This window comes from Malania oleifera, chromosome 6 (assembly GCF_029873635.1).
Source record: "Malania oleifera isolate guangnan ecotype guangnan chromosome 6, ASM2987363v1, whole genome shotgun sequence".
Taxonomy (NCBI): Eukaryota; Viridiplantae; Streptophyta; class Magnoliopsida; order Santalales; family Ximeniaceae; genus Malania; species Malania oleifera.
Genome location: NC_080422.1, coordinates 67,970,345 through 67,986,721, shown reverse-complemented (window position 1 = coordinate 67,986,721; position 16,377 = coordinate 67,970,345). Strand labels below are relative to the sequence as shown.

The window sequence follows — 16,377 nt, the reverse complement described above, 5'->3', positions numbered from 1 at the left end:
TTAGGGACTCAATCTCATTTCTTAGATGAACATATTCCTTCGAATTATGACCATAGTCCCCATGGTATTCGTAGTATTTCATGGTATTGCGCTTACGTACAAGGGCTTTCACAAACACTTTGGGATGTCCTTCCTATTCTCATCACTTTGTGAAAGTTTAACACTCTTTTTTATAGTCTTGCTTTTTGGACTATTAATTTGTCATTTACTATCTCTTATGCCACAAGCAATGAGGACTACTCTCCAGAGGGGCTTAAGGGTTCCTTTCCCGAGCCCTTCACCCGAAGGATAAGGGACTGTCCTTATATTGATAATGATAATAACACTACAAATAAATAATAATGGTAGTAATGACAAACCATAAAAAACCCTAAAAGTCTATGAATTTTTAAAATTTTGTTTCTTTTCAATTTTTTTTTTTTGAAAATTTCAATAAATCAATTAGTAACAATGATGAGAAGCATTGTCACGCCTCGAACCCAGAAATGGGACCCGGGGGTGAATATGTAACCTAACCTGTCCCTGTATCATACAAATCACCCACATATACAGTACAAAGGATGAGGGTCCGACCCGTGGGGTTACCAGGCACCCTGAACACATCCAAACACAAACATATACGCAGCGGAAAAAAGGTCATTCTATATATACATATGCAGTACCATACCAGAGTCTATACAAGAGTAGAACACAGCTCTATCATACAACGTATAACTTGGTGCCCAACACATCCCAAAATGACAACCCATCCAAAATACAGTCCTAGCACTTACCCAAGCGCTAAACGCAATACACCGGCCACTACGCACCCTACACCAGGACGCTAGTTCCGGTTACTCGAAGGACCTATAAAAATGTACGTACAACAGGGGTGAGACACCTCTCAGTAAGGAAGAACACATATTATATCGGTGTGTGGCATTTGAGTGTTATCATGATGCAACATACATGCAGTTAAATGCAGTCCAGGACTAATTTACACAGTGTATACACGCACACATACACATGATCAGTAATCTTGGTGTCGTTACACCCTTCGGCCTGAACCCGATCCGCGACAATCTAGAGTTGGCCTGTAGCCAACCCCCGAAGCACGGCGCCATCGGCACTTGACTAGTCCCTGACTCCCATGGCATCGTACCAGCGCTAACTAGTGGATCCACACCCTTCGCCCTGATTTTTCGGTATAGACTCATGCCCTCGGATATAGAGCCGGACACTCTTGCCTACGTGGCAGGCGATAAACACACGCCCTCGGATATAGAGCCGGACACTCTCAATACATGGAACAATTCGGAACCCCATTCCTACTAGCCATTTAACCAATCACACACATATGCATGCTCATATAACCAAATAAACCACACCCATTTGGTAATCTAAATTATGGTTTTCCAAACAAATATAGTTTAACAAAGTCAAGGCACAACCATCCTAATAACACAATATAAATCAACATATACCTCGGTTTTCAACAAAACCAGGGATGCAGCCCGTTGCCCCCTTTTTTCCAAAACTGTAATGATGAAAAACCCATAGTTTTTCTCGTTGGATCCCCCCAAATGAGTAGCCAAAACACACACAGGACCGTAAACCACAATTCTACCGAGTCCGATTTCAAAATAACCAATATAAACACAGTTCCCCTTACCTTTTCCCTGAATAGCAAATCCCAAACTCTAAGGCTCCTAAACAGCAAACCGAGTTCCAAAACCTACAAATCACAGTATAGAATATACTCACAAGACTGTTTCCTACAAAACTACCGGATCAGAATTGAAAATCGAGCCTTACCTCGATTTTACGCTGAAACCCTAAAATCTCTGAAACGGGATTCTGATCCGTATAACTTGTAGAGAATCCTTCCACGATCCTCGTGGTAACTTCAAATTCCCGATTCCAACAACAATCAGCGAAGAATTCTAGAGAGAGAGAGAGAGTAGGGAGAGGTTTAGAGAGAGAGAGAGATAAAATTTGAGTTTCTTAATGAAGAAGTAAAGGAAAATGATATTTATAGCCCTTTGACCCAGACAAACTCGTCGACGAGATGGTGCCTTCGTCGACGAGGCCCTATAGTCTTCTCGTCGACGAGACGGGGAATTCGTCAACGAATCATGATATTCCCGATTTCTAACACTTCTCGGTTTCTCCTCGTCGACGAGTCTCTGAATTTCGTTGACGAGAAGAACAAAGACTTCGTCGACGAAATCTGGCTTCGTCGACGAGGCCTGCTCTTTTACCAAAATGTCCCTCTCTTTAAATATTTAAAAACCATTATCAAAAGTCGGGTTCTTACAAGCATAATAATGATAGTAACAATAATGATATAATAATATAAAAAGTAAATAAATAAAATATAAATTTAAACTTTTTTCTAATTTTTAAATATTTTTTATCAATTTAAAACTATTTAAGAGGAATTAAAAAAAAAATTTAGTCAGAGCCAAACTGTTTGGATCAATTCTAAGGCCACATATCCCTCTCTTCTATCTTCTTCTCAATTCAAAATCCTAGCTTTTTGTATTTGTTTCAGCAAGGCCAAGCCCAAGTCCCTAGCACCTATATTGGCCTTCCCCTACCTCTCTCCCCAATTTATGCAATTCTATGAGTGATTTAATGCCTTGCCCCTGGTTCTCTCCCACCATGGTAACCATGTTGTTGCAGCTAGCAATAAGAAAAAAGAAGAAAATAATAATATATTTCTCACTATTTTAATTTTTAGAATTTTATTAAGAATGTGAATGGAAATATTTAACTTTTAAAATTTAAAATATTGTAAATTAAATGATATTGTGTGGTAATATATCTACTTTTTAATTTTTGAAATTAAAAATGACGAACTAAAAAATTGCACCATGTGTCACCCTATAACAAAATCCATGTCTCTCTATGCACAAAATTTAAAGCTTGCATATTGATGAGTGTCATACATTTAAGTGAATTAAAATAAATGGTAGGCATTTGTATATATACATATATATATATATATATATATATATATATATATAAGCGCTTATAATGCCATGCTATATTTTCTAAAAAAAACATTTAAGTTGTGATAATATAAGGAACATTTTAAGCCTTTAAAACCATTAATATCATTATTAACAATATTATTGTAGATTTAACTATGTGCTAATATCTTTAGGCATATCGGATTGCATAAATTATTTGCTAGTGATGATTGAATGAGTATAACAAAATATATAATTTTAATACATTTTGATGTGAATTTCTCAAATTTTTAAAAGTAAAATTCATCACACATAAAGTGTCACAACTAAAGAAGTATAAATTTAAAATAAAAGTTTAACATGAAAATAATTTAAAAAAAAAACTCTTTAATACTATAATTCTCTCTTTGATGTTTTTTTTTTTTTCAAAAATATCAAATTTATTCCTATTACTACTAATAATTACTACAAAATACTCCTTTGACTACCCACAATTATTTTAAAATACTCTTATAATTAGGTCAAATTTATCCTTATAACTACTCATAATTATTTAAAAATACCTCTATAATTACTTATAATTATTCTAAAATGTGTTTAGGCTATTTAATTATTTATTTTGTATAATTTTTAGGCTACTTAATTATTTAGAGTTTTTTCCCAACTTATAGTTAAAAAAAAAAAATTAAATAATACATTTTTTGGGAAAATAATTCTCGGAATGACCGCTACTTGAAGTAGCAAGATTTAAACAAATCTCGTTACTTCAAGTAGCGAGATTTGTCACGTGTCATTTCGGAAATTATTGTCTCAAAAAAATATTATTTAATATATATTTTTAAAAAATGATAAATCAAAAAATAAATTATTCTGCGCAATAAATTCTTTTGCGTAATAAATCGGGAAATAAATTCTTTTATGACAGCGATGAATATGACAAGAGTAATAAATAGATAATAAATTATTCTACGTAATTTATTTATTTATTTATTCGTTTACTTTTGTTTTTGTTGTCTTGTTCCAATGTCCTGTTCAGTTAGAAGTCATCAATGAACTCGACGCCGAAGACGGCGGCGCCCTAATAGGCGACCATCCCACAACCTGACTACTCCCAAGGAACAAAATTAATTATAGTAATGACTAATGAGTAATAGTTAATAGTTTTAAATAATATATTTTTTTTAATTTTTGAAATGACTCCTGTTTCGGTCTAATCCGTACCTTCCAATTTCGCTTCATTTTTTTTTCCTGCCATTTCGATTTGCATGTCTGTTCTCTAGCAACATTGCAACTTTCCACAATGGGTGAATCTCCATCGCTCTTATCTTTCTGCATGAAAGTAGCGACTAAAGGGATACTCTCTGGTAATCTCAAGGTCGTTACTCTTTGTGTGCTGCAATGAAGTGTGCAAACAGTTATACAATTGAATTATTTTTCTTTTGTGTTTTTATTTTTGATATTGTAGTGGTGATGATGCTTTTCTGGAAATACACAATCTTCCCTCGGAGTTGTTCGATTGCTTATTAATGCGCTCGCCTTCTCTGACCTTATAGAAGTTACAAGAACAGTTTAGACAAATTATTATATAAAGAAATTATAACTCATATTAAACTTAATTAAGCAACGAATTTATGATTATTTGAACCAGATAATTTATTACAAATGATGATTAATCTTTCATTCTCATTTTAAGTTAAAGCTTTTTTTTACCATCATAATTTATTTCGTAATATAATAACTAAGTTATTTTTAAAATTCTAATTTGATAAGTATTTAAAAAGCTATCACAAAAATTTTATATTATATATATATATATATTCTAAGTCATTTAATGTAAAAATTAATTATAATTTAATTTTGATTAACAAATTTGTATTTGTATGATTTGATCTAAACTTTAAATAAAAGTTGCTGTACATTACATGATCTAATGAGTAACTTTTGAATGTTGAAAACTATTAACTATTACTCATTAGTTATTACTATAATTAATTTTGTTTCTTGGAAGCAGTCAGGTTGTGGGATGACCACCTATAAGGGCGTTGCCGTCTTCGGCGTCGAGTCCATTGATGACTTATGATTGAACAAGACACTGGAACAAGACAACGAAAACAAAAGCAAACGAATAAATAAAAAAAATTGCACAGAATAATTTATTATCTATTTATTACTCTTGTCAGATTCATCGCTGTCATAAAAGAATTTATTTTCCGATTTATTACGAAGAAGAATTTACGTTAGAGTCATTTTAAGAGTTATTTTCCCAAAAAAAGTATTATTTAATATATATTTAAAAAAATGATAAATAGGGGAAAAAACTCTAATTATTTATCTTGTATAATTTTTTTTTTAATTTTTAAAAACATGGAAAGTGGTGCGCGCTCAATAATATAATTAATATGCCCCCAGGGCGTAGATCAATTGGCAGGGCGAATTTCGGGGGTGCCTTTTACGAGGTCAGGGATTTCTCCCCCCCGGATTCGATTCCTGCGGCGGGCTCCTGAATTAACCCCTCTGTGGTGTGTGTGGGGCCACCACTACAGGGCGTGGGATTAGTCACGACCGGTGCATGCGGACCTTAAAACGGACGTGCGTTGACGGTTGTGGACACCCCGTGATACTCAAAAAAATAAAAATAAAAAATATATAATTAATTTTGTAAAACTGAAAAAATAAGAAATCTTGAAGCACGTAGCACGCTCAATGCCCAGGCCAAAACTGACGCAAAGAAATGCTTTTGGGTCAGAGAGAGCTATCGGTCCCCTCATCCCAGCCCCGCGAACTACTTTGCGACCGCAAAGGGGCAACGGGAATTCCAATAATGGCAAATTACTCCTCCTCCTCCTCCTCCTCTTGTTATCCGATCCTCTGCGCTTCTTTCAATCAGGACACGAGGTACTTACCTTTCAGTCTCTCTCTCTCTCTCTCGACGTTCCTTTCTTTCCTTGTATTGGCTTTGATTTCCCCCCTCTCCCCTGAAAAAGGGTTTCGCCGCAGAAAAAAATAGAAAAAAAAAGAAAGTGATCTTATGCGTTAAACTTGAAAGTTTTGCTGCACCCATTAGAGTTCTTGCAATTTTGTTGCTTCTTTTTGTTGCAGACGAAATGTAGGGAATGGAAAGAAATTGAAATCTGTAAAGTTTATTTGGTAATTTTTTAGGATAACCCCAGTACAGCTATTTGGCTTCGCGGATGTGAGTTTTTCTAGCTGTTAGAACAAGAAAAATACTTCTAGTTTGCTAATTAGACAATAACCAATGGAATTGAAACTAATTTTCCTTTTCAGTTGCTTTGCAATAGGGACGAGGGATGGATTCAAGATATTTGATTCTCATACGGGGAGACTCTGTTATGAGCGAGGCAAGCTGGTTGATGCAAATTTTATTTTTCAATATATATTCTTTTTACTTTGTGTTTTTTGTAGTTTACATTCTGTTAAATTTCAGTCACTTCTGTAGTATCTATAATATTTGTAAATTTGAGTGTTGAGTGAGATTTTTCATTAAGTTTCAATTTTTTTTTGTGAAAGTTTGTTCTATTTGGCATAAAAAATGACTGGCTTGTAGAAGTTTAAGATTTTGGAATAAGGTTGAATTTGGATGCATGGGATTGGGGATTGGAATTGAAATAGGAGTTTGTGGCCCCAATAATTTTACTGTTTGGTTGCTTTGTATGCTGATGGATTTAGGATTGGTTTGGATTAAGAATATCGTTATAAAAAGGAAATGAAAATAAAATACGATGGGAATAAATTGTCTATTGTATTTTTTCTCTATCTCAATATGATTAAAAAATGAGAATTTATATAAATATGATAAATAATTAAGAAAAATTAAAGGTAAATGGCGGCATGTAAAATAAGAATTTATTCTTTTGTTTGTTGCTATATTATTTTCATCTACATTTTCCTTGATTATCAAAAAGGAAAAATGGATTCCTTCATATTTTTCTTTAGTTTCCTTCATGTTTTCTAGCTACCAAATGAAACTTTAGAGTTAAATTCGAAATCAAATCGCCATCAATTGTGGCAGCGGTTTTCTTTCTTATATTTTGTTTTATTTTATTTTATTTTACTTTATATAGAACCTTGGATTCCCTCTAGATCAACAAGTGAAATGCAGTGCCATATTTATTTCTGAAAAGCGTCCAACTGTGCCCTCATATCAATGAGTGCTTGAGTGCACTTCTCCATAAAATTAGTACTAACTCAAGCTAGAAATGGTATTTATGTTTTTTAATAGAATAACCTTTTCTAACTTAGCTAAATTAAAAGGAAAAAAGTTTTTTAGATATCCATGACAATGGCCTTAGTGAAGGCTAAAGAAAATGGATCCTGTTAGATGATTTTAATTGCATATGCCCTGCTGAGTACGGGTAATCATGTTTAACTCGATGGGTTATTTGGTCAATTATTTTCTGCTTAATATTTTAGTTATATATCTGTTTGAGGCAATTAAGGGGCATATCCTGGTTGTTAATAATAAATTACCCACAGAAATAGTTAAAACAGATTTCCAGCCAAGATTTAATAGTTGGTCCATTCTTAGACTAGTTATAGCCCATCTTGTTGCGATAGGAAAGTAAAAATAAGTTTTAGTTAATGTGATGAAGAAAAATTTGAGAATTCGCCAGCTATATATATGTGTATATGTATATATGTATGCCTATATGTGTATATATCTATTTATTCTGGACCTCCTTCTTAAGAATATTGATTTAAGAGATCCTATAAAGCAATAGCATTTATTGATCTAGTGCATGCACATACTTGTTTGCACTTTAGTTGCATCTATAAATTAGAACTCACGAAGTCTATTTATTTTATAGAAAAGAAGAAATATTGTGGGACTCATACGGGCTTTGTTGTTAAAAGGGATGAAAAATTCGTAGGCTGCAGAAAATATTGTCAGTTTGTTCTTGGGTGAGCTTGCTAACTAGCACAAGTTTGACAACCATCATCTGCCACCTTTTCCCAAGGGAAGTTGGAACTTTCATCTTGGCATCTTATAAAAAAACTTTCATCAAGGCACTTTTGTTATGCATTGCTAATTTAATTGCAACCTAGAGTAACAATTGATAGTAAGATTCTGCATCAAAAATCGAATTTTCCCTAGCACATGCTGTACCTTAGGCTACTTTCCGTAAAGTCTTGGATATGTCACTTATGCATCTTAATCTGGGAGTTTGCTTTTGATATAATGCAAGTGGGCAGAGACAATTCTATATCAAGCAAATTATGGAAACCTTATCATCTCTAGTTTATTCCTGCATGTCATGTATCTGACAGGAACTAACTTTTTTAATCCTGAAATCAAGGTGGTTAAACATTGTGAAGTATCACTTGGGATTTGAATTTCTTGCTCTTGAGATAAGTTGGTTTAGGGGGCTGTGAAGAACCATTCATCACTGAATTTTATTTTCCATATTATTATTTCTCAATAAGTAGTTTATTTACCTTATTATTATATTTTTCATATTGTTATTTGACTTTCTGATCTGTGCAATCAGCATCAGTGTGGAGGATGGCATGGCTCGTTCGTGTGTTAACTGTATTGGTTGGTTGATAATCTGCACTTGGCATTGCCATTTTGTTGTTTGATTTTTGCCTTTTTGTCTTCTGGTAAGCTTAAAAGTTTAAAATGCAATGCAGCTGTTAAAAATAAATAATGTTTTGTGCAGTTAGTTATAAGCAGTGGATGAAGGTTTGGAACTGCATAAATTCATGTTTTTTATTTGTTAGAAGAGAATAGGCTATTGTTAAATCTTGATATACAATGTTGGCCCACAATCTAATAGCTTAAGCTTTTAGGTAAAGTGGTAATCTAACATGGTATCTGAGTTAGTTACCAGAAGGTCCTAGGTTCTAGTCTCGTTGCCTACCTTTATCATGTGGTGTTTTAAAAAAATTATTGTATTCAATATAATGGGTGTTATCCATCATGTGTTTATTATCTCTCCACGTGCTGTTGGGCTGCATGTGTGGGGTAACGTTAATGTTTGATATACAGTGTTGGCCCTCAAGCTAATACCTTATGCTTTTAGGTAAAGTGGTAATCTAACTGCTATTTTAGTAATTATGTGGTGTGAGAAAGGGTATGCGTGTAAGGCTCCAGAAACCACCGCCAGAGTTTTTCATCTCTGGTTCTCTTTTCCATCTTTACGACATGGTATTTAAGTTTTCCTCTAAATGTCATTTAATCCAAGTTGATTTTGGATGCGCTGGCTTTCTTTTTGGACACTCAGTTTTTTTTTTCTTCCCTTACCCTAATTGATTCTCAAATATGATTGTTTGGTTGATTTGGTAGTCGTTTCGGGACACTTTTCTCTCTGTTAGGCTGTGCAGCATCCTCGGTTGGATACTGTGTGTGTTCGTGGGGTAGTTTGCTGATGCAAAGTCAGTTGCATACTCATCCTGGTATATTGCTGTCGTTCTGTATGCTGACACGTTTTGATGCTGTGTGTGTACGTGATCGATTGCTTGCACTCAAATATCAGTTTCTTGCATATGCCCTCTTCTAGTTGCTGTGCGCCATAATGCTTTTAGTTGTTGCCAGGTTGTTTATTAAGTTCCTGCAGTGCTTTGTTGTGGTCTGTGTGTGTATATTAATGTGAAAAGGAAGTCCAAGTGTTTGTTGTATTTTCCTCTACCTCTAGACTCCAAGGATTATGAAGATAGGATGAAAGAGAATAACATATTTGCTTGGTGTGGTTGTTGAATGGCATGGGGCTATGAATTGCAATGAATGTGATGTTTCATCAAGTAGCCAAGGCTGTATGGGATGATCTTTGTAAAATCTTCTCATTAGATAAAACTCGTGTTTTGAAACTTTTTTCAAACATGATCAAGAAGGTAGGTTCATCTATGAACATTTAGCACTGTGGCAGGAACCCAATATCTATCAAAAGTTACTTCCCAATTTGAGATGATTAAGAGGCGATGGGCAGAATTCTTGGCTCAAAAGTTTTTGTCTGGGTTGAGTCCTGAGCTTCAACCCATTTGTAATTAGATTCTTGCGCATGAATCCATATGATCCATGAACGAAACATATGCTATAATCCGATGGATCGCCAAATATGGTTCTTAGTCCTCTTTCTCAAGCTTCTTCCCATGATTGTTCAGACATGGTTAGCATTGTCTATAACTATAGCAAGGGAAGCATTGGAGGATGAGGATGAGGATGAGGTTTGGATGGCACGAGTGTATCAAGGCAAGGAGTTCATTGTGGCAATACGCATACGGTAAGGACAATCATATGACTGGGATCCATAGGGAAGCTTAAGCTAATAAGATTATTACCAAGGGTGATTCTAGTGTTGATGTTTCAAGTGCATCTGGCCGCTCCACTTGGAGTTAAGTACATTATCTATTGTGTCTTGAAAGGAGTATAACAATCTTATTTGCATGGTTCAACACCTCTAAACTCAATCTTTTACATTTAGTGGTACTGTGGCCCATGTAACAAGGCTTCTTTTCTCTTCACCCTCCTAATCATGGGTTATTCACTTTGGTGCCTCCTCTCATATGATAAGTAATCCTAATTTATTTTAGTACTTGAAGATCACTACTTTACACTCTAAGGTTACTCTTGCTAATGGTTTGGTGACATCTGTTTCTGGTTGTGGCAAATTCTTATGTGTCCTTCCATTCCTCTACATTGTATGTGCCTAAATTTCCCTTGAATCTAACAACGTGTTATCAATTAGTCAATTAACTAAATCTCATAATTGCTCTACGACCTTTTATTTAGGATCTTGAGACAAAGAAGAGGATTGGTGGAGGGCATGTGAAGGATGTCGTGTACTATTTTGATGGTGGTGGTGGTAGATCCAATTGTTGTCATACCACTTCTTTAATTTTTACTCATAGTGTTTCCATAGATTTGCGGCACGCTCATTTGGGTCTTCTTTCTCTTAAAAAATTGCAACAAAATTTTCCAATGTTCAAGTCTGTTTCTCATTTTTAGTGTTTTGGGTCTAATGTGCATTGAGAAATATCCATGTTCTCTATTGTGTCATGTCATTCTCGTGTCTTTGGGTGCAATGTTTTGTTCATGTTCCACATACAAGTCATGCCAAGTTCTTTCCTTGTGCTATTAAATATGTCTTTGTTGGGTGATTGAGAACTTAGAAAGGATATAGATGTTATGATCCCCATGGTCATAGGAAGTGTGTTAATGTAGATGTTACCTTTTCTAAGGAACACCTTATTTCTCTTGCTAGGTTGTTGAATCAATTTCGAGTCCATCAACGATTTTTAGTCCCCTCTTGTGTGTTGATCCTTTTGTTCCTACCATGGACCTTTAGGAGAAAACTTCCACACTTTTTCCAAATCCATTACCTACTAACCTGGAGAAACAATTAAGGGTTTACAAACGGAAAGTAGGCCAAGACATCACTATGATCATGTAGCTGCCTCTTATGCCTTTCTCACTATTTTGGTCTGGTTCTAAGAACCATCCCAGTCTGACTTGGGTTTTTTAGTTACTTGTAGGCATGGTCTTAAATTTCCATGAAATTGTCGAAATTTGCATTGAAATTTCCGCTTTCCAACCCCCTTGAAATTGAAGTGGCAATCAATTTGTGTCTTACATAATTTTTCTTGAAATTTCAACGAATCATCCGAAATTTATTGAAATCTCAAATTTTTGCAAAACTTATTGAAATTTCAACTATAGAATAATATTTCCTTGGTGTTCAAAAATGAGGTTTAGATGCAAAGTGAAATTTCTCAATCTATCTTATTTTTAATTGAAACAAAAGATTATTACAAGGGCTTTTGAAATTACTTGAAAAATTGAACTTACAAGAACATTTTATTTTACCATTTATGTCTAAGTTATCTATCTTTGTTTTTTATGTTCTTTTTTGAGAATAAATTTTCCTCTCTGGATTGTAATCTATTTTCTCTTAATATATCTTCTTTTATTATCTTAAAAAAGAATTTCATTTATATTAATCGAATATGTTTAATACACATATTGTATTATTATTTTTGATAATATGTTTAGTACACATAATATATTATAAATATGTTTCATATGCATATTATATTACAACTATTAAACTTCAAACACAATATAAATGTATTTAATGTATAACATATAAAAATCCTAAAATGTACACTATTTTGTTTTTGATGTGTAATATTTTAGTCCTAAAACTTACATTATTATGTTGATTAACCATTTCTAAAGTTTCATAAAAGAATTCCATGCTTTATTACCAATTTTGATTGTTTTTCCAAATGGAAATCGAAATTTCCATAGAAATTTCCGTACTTTTGGAGCTTTCAAAATTTTAGTTGAAATTGAAATTTGAGACCTTGCTTGTAGGAAAGGTACCCAAACATGTGTTCTACATTCCTTTGTTGCATATACTATTGCTCACTATGTTTCAGTTTTTGACGTTCCTAGTCTATGCGCTCTTTTGCCTTGTTTTCCTATGTTTCTGCCCTTTCTTCACATGTAGAAGCACTTGCTAACCATGGGTGGAAGCATGTCATGGATGTAGAAATGTATACCTTGATCACTTAAGGGACATGGGATTTGGTGGATCTTCTTCTCAAGTACAAGTTCATTAGGTGTTCTTGGGTATACACCTGCAAATATCTTTGTGACCACTCGATTGCAGGACTTAAGGGTCACATTGCCAAAAGGTCCACTCAAACATATGTATTGATTATTGTGAGTCCTTGTCTCCTATTGCTCGACTACTAATCTTGTTGGCAGTTAATTTTGATTGGCCCTAATACGAGCTGGATGTGAAGAATGCCTCGTGTATGGAGATTTGTAGGAAGAGTTGTATAAGGAGTAACCTCTTGGGTATGTTGCTTGTGGGGAGGATGGTGAGGCATGTAGGTTGCGCAAGGCCATTTCTGGTTAAGTATTCTCCTCAAGTTTGGTTGACAAATTTGGTTAGTTGGTTTTGCATTTGGTTTTATCAAGTGCTATGGTCTTTGTCCACAAAAAGGAGACACATGTGTTATTTCTTGTAGTTTATGTTGATGATATCAAAATCGCAATGACTAGAATTGGATTTCAAATATCTAGCAGTGGCTTCAAGAAGAATATCAAATAAAGGATTTGAGCTGCTTTACTTTCATGGTACTGAGATTGTACGTATAAGAAGTAATTCAGTCTGTCTCATAAAAAATGTACCTTGGACTTGCCAAGTGGGATTTGAATGTTGGAAATGGATCCCAATGTTAAGTTATCTAAGGATTTTGCACCAGATGGTGAGTTAGTTTATAAAAAACCCCAAACAACCGCATTGGGATGTTACATTGTAGGATTCTACAGAATCTCAAAGGCTTTAATTGTAGAGGTTTGATTTAAAAATGTAATAGGAATTGTGCATTCATGGATACTTTGATGCAGATGGCTGGCTCAATGGATGATGGAAGGTATAGAGGTAATCTTGTTACATGGCCTGGCAGACCAGCGCTAAAGCAAAATACTGAGTTATGGCTTTATATTGTGAGTGTGCTTATGTGGCTGAAATGTATGTTATTATGGTTCTTGGTAACAAAGAAAATAAATATGTTTTTTGATAATCAAGTTGCCATTTATATTGTTCTTATTGTTCCATGAGTTGACAAATCTCATTGAAGTTGACCCTCATTTAGTGAGGGCTTCTTGTTGAGGGCTGCTGTGTTGAAGAAGGTTGTGAGGACTTTGTGAAATCTATGGATTAGTTAGGTGATGTTCTCATGAAGGCTTTATTTAAGCCTGCTTTGTTTGGTGTTTGTAACAAGTTGGGGTCAAGTTATACACCTCCAGCTTGAAGGGGAATATTAGAAGAGAATAGGTTATTTTAATTAGGGCAAGAGACACTCACCTCCCCTGAGGTTTGGCAAAAAGATAGATACCTTTCCTGAGGTTTCAAAAATGCCACAAACCTCCCCTAAAAAAATTTGTCTTTTTGCAAGATATAAGGAGATTTTTGTCTTTTTTGGCAAACCTCAGGGGAGGTCCTTGAAATTCTTGAAACCTTAGGGGAGGTCTCTAGAGTTTTTGAAACCTCGAGGGAGGACATTGTCTTTTTACCAAACCTCAGGGGAGGTCAGTGTCTTTTGCCCTTTTAATTATTATGTTGTGTGAATGGGGGTATTTTTGTCTTTCATGTTTTTTCTTTTATTATTAATATATAATAGGCAGACCTGGAGCTGTAAGTAAGGCTCCAGGAAGCTGCTGCTAGATTTTTTCTTTCCTTCTTCTCTTCTCCATCTCTAACTTTACAACATTATTTATTTAAAAATTTCAAAAAATTCTACATCCATGTTGAAGCTAAACTTGAATATATGTTGAATCAACATAATGGGATCTTTTTAGTTTATAGCAAGTACTTAAACAATTTAAGCAACTAACCTGACAAAAAATAAGATAGAAATGGAAGTTTAAGGTGCACAGTTTTAGCTTCTTCTAAGAACAAAAGGCCCAAAAAACTATTTTAAGGTTATAGAATGTCTAGTTTAGTACTTAAAAGTCAAACTTAAGTGCTTAGTGCAAGCAACCTACGCCAATTTTTTTTTTTCTTTTCTTTGGGGAGTAATTAGTTCAACTCTTTTCCAAATAAGAAATAGAGTATTTGTATTATGTGTTATCATAAATTGCATCAGGAAATAACTAGTTGCTGCGCTATTTATTAAGCATTGTTTGGGAAGAAATGAACTTGAATATTTTGTGTATATGGGATTTATGATGCCCTGTGAAAATCATAGATTTAGCTTATTATCAATTAATGTGCCTTTTATTTTTTGTTTTGATTTTCTAGCTATTGGAGCTTTCATCATTGTCGAAATGCTATTCAGCTCAAGTCTTCTTGCCATCGTTGGGGCCGGTGAACAGGTTGTTTTTTTTTAACCTATTTAAACACTTAAGAAGGCACAGCACCTCGTCAAACATGAGTTGAAACAAGTAATTCTCTCAACTTCTAATAATAATTATTATGGTGTGGTTTGACTGTAACAGCCATCTTTATCTCCACGTCGTTTATGTTTGTTCAATACTACAACTGGAACTGCTCTCCGAGAACTGAATTTCTTAACATCACTTCTTGCTGTACGCCTGAATAGGAAAAGGTGAAAGATCTTTCTCATATTGAGGATTAGGCACCTAATCTTAATTTTTCTTTGCTTTCAGTCTGCTTGTGATTAAAATACACTCCGGGACATGTTTTTGTCAGAAATTATTTGTTATGGCAGCGTGTTAGAAACTCTTTTCTTTTTTATATTGAAGTAAACACATGTAACTAGAGGCCAACTCACGTTCTAGTACATTGATAGCATCTAAAGAATGAGGATTGGGGATGATCGAGTAAGAATTGTTTTCTCTGAATTTGGCAGGTGGAAGTTTGAATATGTGCTTCTTATTGGAGCTATTTAAGTTTTTCCTGGCAATATGTTGCTCATCCTACACATAAGGGAAAGAAAAACATTTTTTTCATTCCCTATTTTGAATTCATGGAGTAAGCAAACTTGGTCCTTCTATTGTTATGGCATTCCTTTGCAAGATAACCGTCTTGAAATTCATGACCTTTCTAGCTCTAGATTAACTTTGAGATAGCTGTCCAATGATATGAACTGTAAGAAGTCTCATCATCAATCCTCTCCTAGCCAATCGCAACGTTACATAATTCCTCAAATTTGTGACCAAGCATTGCCATCTTATTGTTAGGTAGCGTTTAGTAATGGAGAACCAGCTCTAGGAATCTGAATCAGAGTGATCAATTTCAAATTTGACTCTGATTCTGATTCCGATTCCAATTCCTAATGTTTAGTTTGCAGGAATCCTGATTCCCATTTCATACACAAATCAGATTCCCTTTTTAGCCCACTTTTTAATTCTACCGGACTTGTAGGAAATTTTAAAATTACAATCTTATTCTGTTCTAAGTACATGCATAGACACAAATATATCCATTTCCACGCAAGCACGCACAGGGTATATACATGCATGTATGGATGCATGTACATACATACAAACACTTGCATATACCTGTACAGATGCATATATTTATATACACATGCACATAAATACACTAGAATCAATAAAAAATTATTTATATATGCATATACATATTACACTATAATATAAAATACTAGCATACAAGATATTTTTTTTATAATAAATTACACAACATAATAAAATAATATTAATATTATGATATAACTAAATGAAAATATATAATAAGTTTATTGTAATATTATAATATAATATATTATATACTATAAATGAAATAAAATAAAAGAAAATAATATAGTTTATTTTTTATAACATAGACTAGAATAGCTCACGATTACTAATCATGTGTTCACTCTCGTAGCTCACTTGATCTCTATTATTCACTGCTATGGCTGCTGATACCATGACAGCAGGAGCCACCAGGCAGCAATCAGTCCAAATTGAAGCTCTTAAAGCTTGATA

The 16,377-nt window shown here is 34.1% G+C and overlaps 1 protein-coding gene across 5 annotated transcripts in view; it reads left to right on the top strand.

Moving 5' to 3' along the window:
• Positions 1–5,628: 5,628 nt before the first annotated feature.
• LOC131157573 (autophagy-related protein 18b) overlaps positions 5,629–16,377 on the top strand; it is a 60,571-nt gene continuing 49,822 nt past the window's right edge. For 2 of the 5 annotated variants that reach the window (XM_058111833.1, XM_058111834.1), the window contains exons 1-4: positions 5,658–5,849; positions 6,240–6,313; positions 14,726–14,799; positions 14,923–15,032. In XM_058111833.1, coding sequence (XP_057967816.1) covers positions 5,686–5,849; positions 6,240–6,313; positions 14,726–14,799; positions 14,923–15,032 — 422 coding nt within the window. In that variant the 5' untranslated portion in view covers positions 5,658–5,685. Of the gene's footprint in view, positions 5,850–5,921; positions 6,148–6,239; positions 6,314–14,725; positions 14,800–14,922; positions 15,033–16,377 lie in introns of those variants that run through there. The other 3 variants (XM_058111832.1, XM_058111837.1, XM_058111835.1) reach the window with 3 other exon arrangements.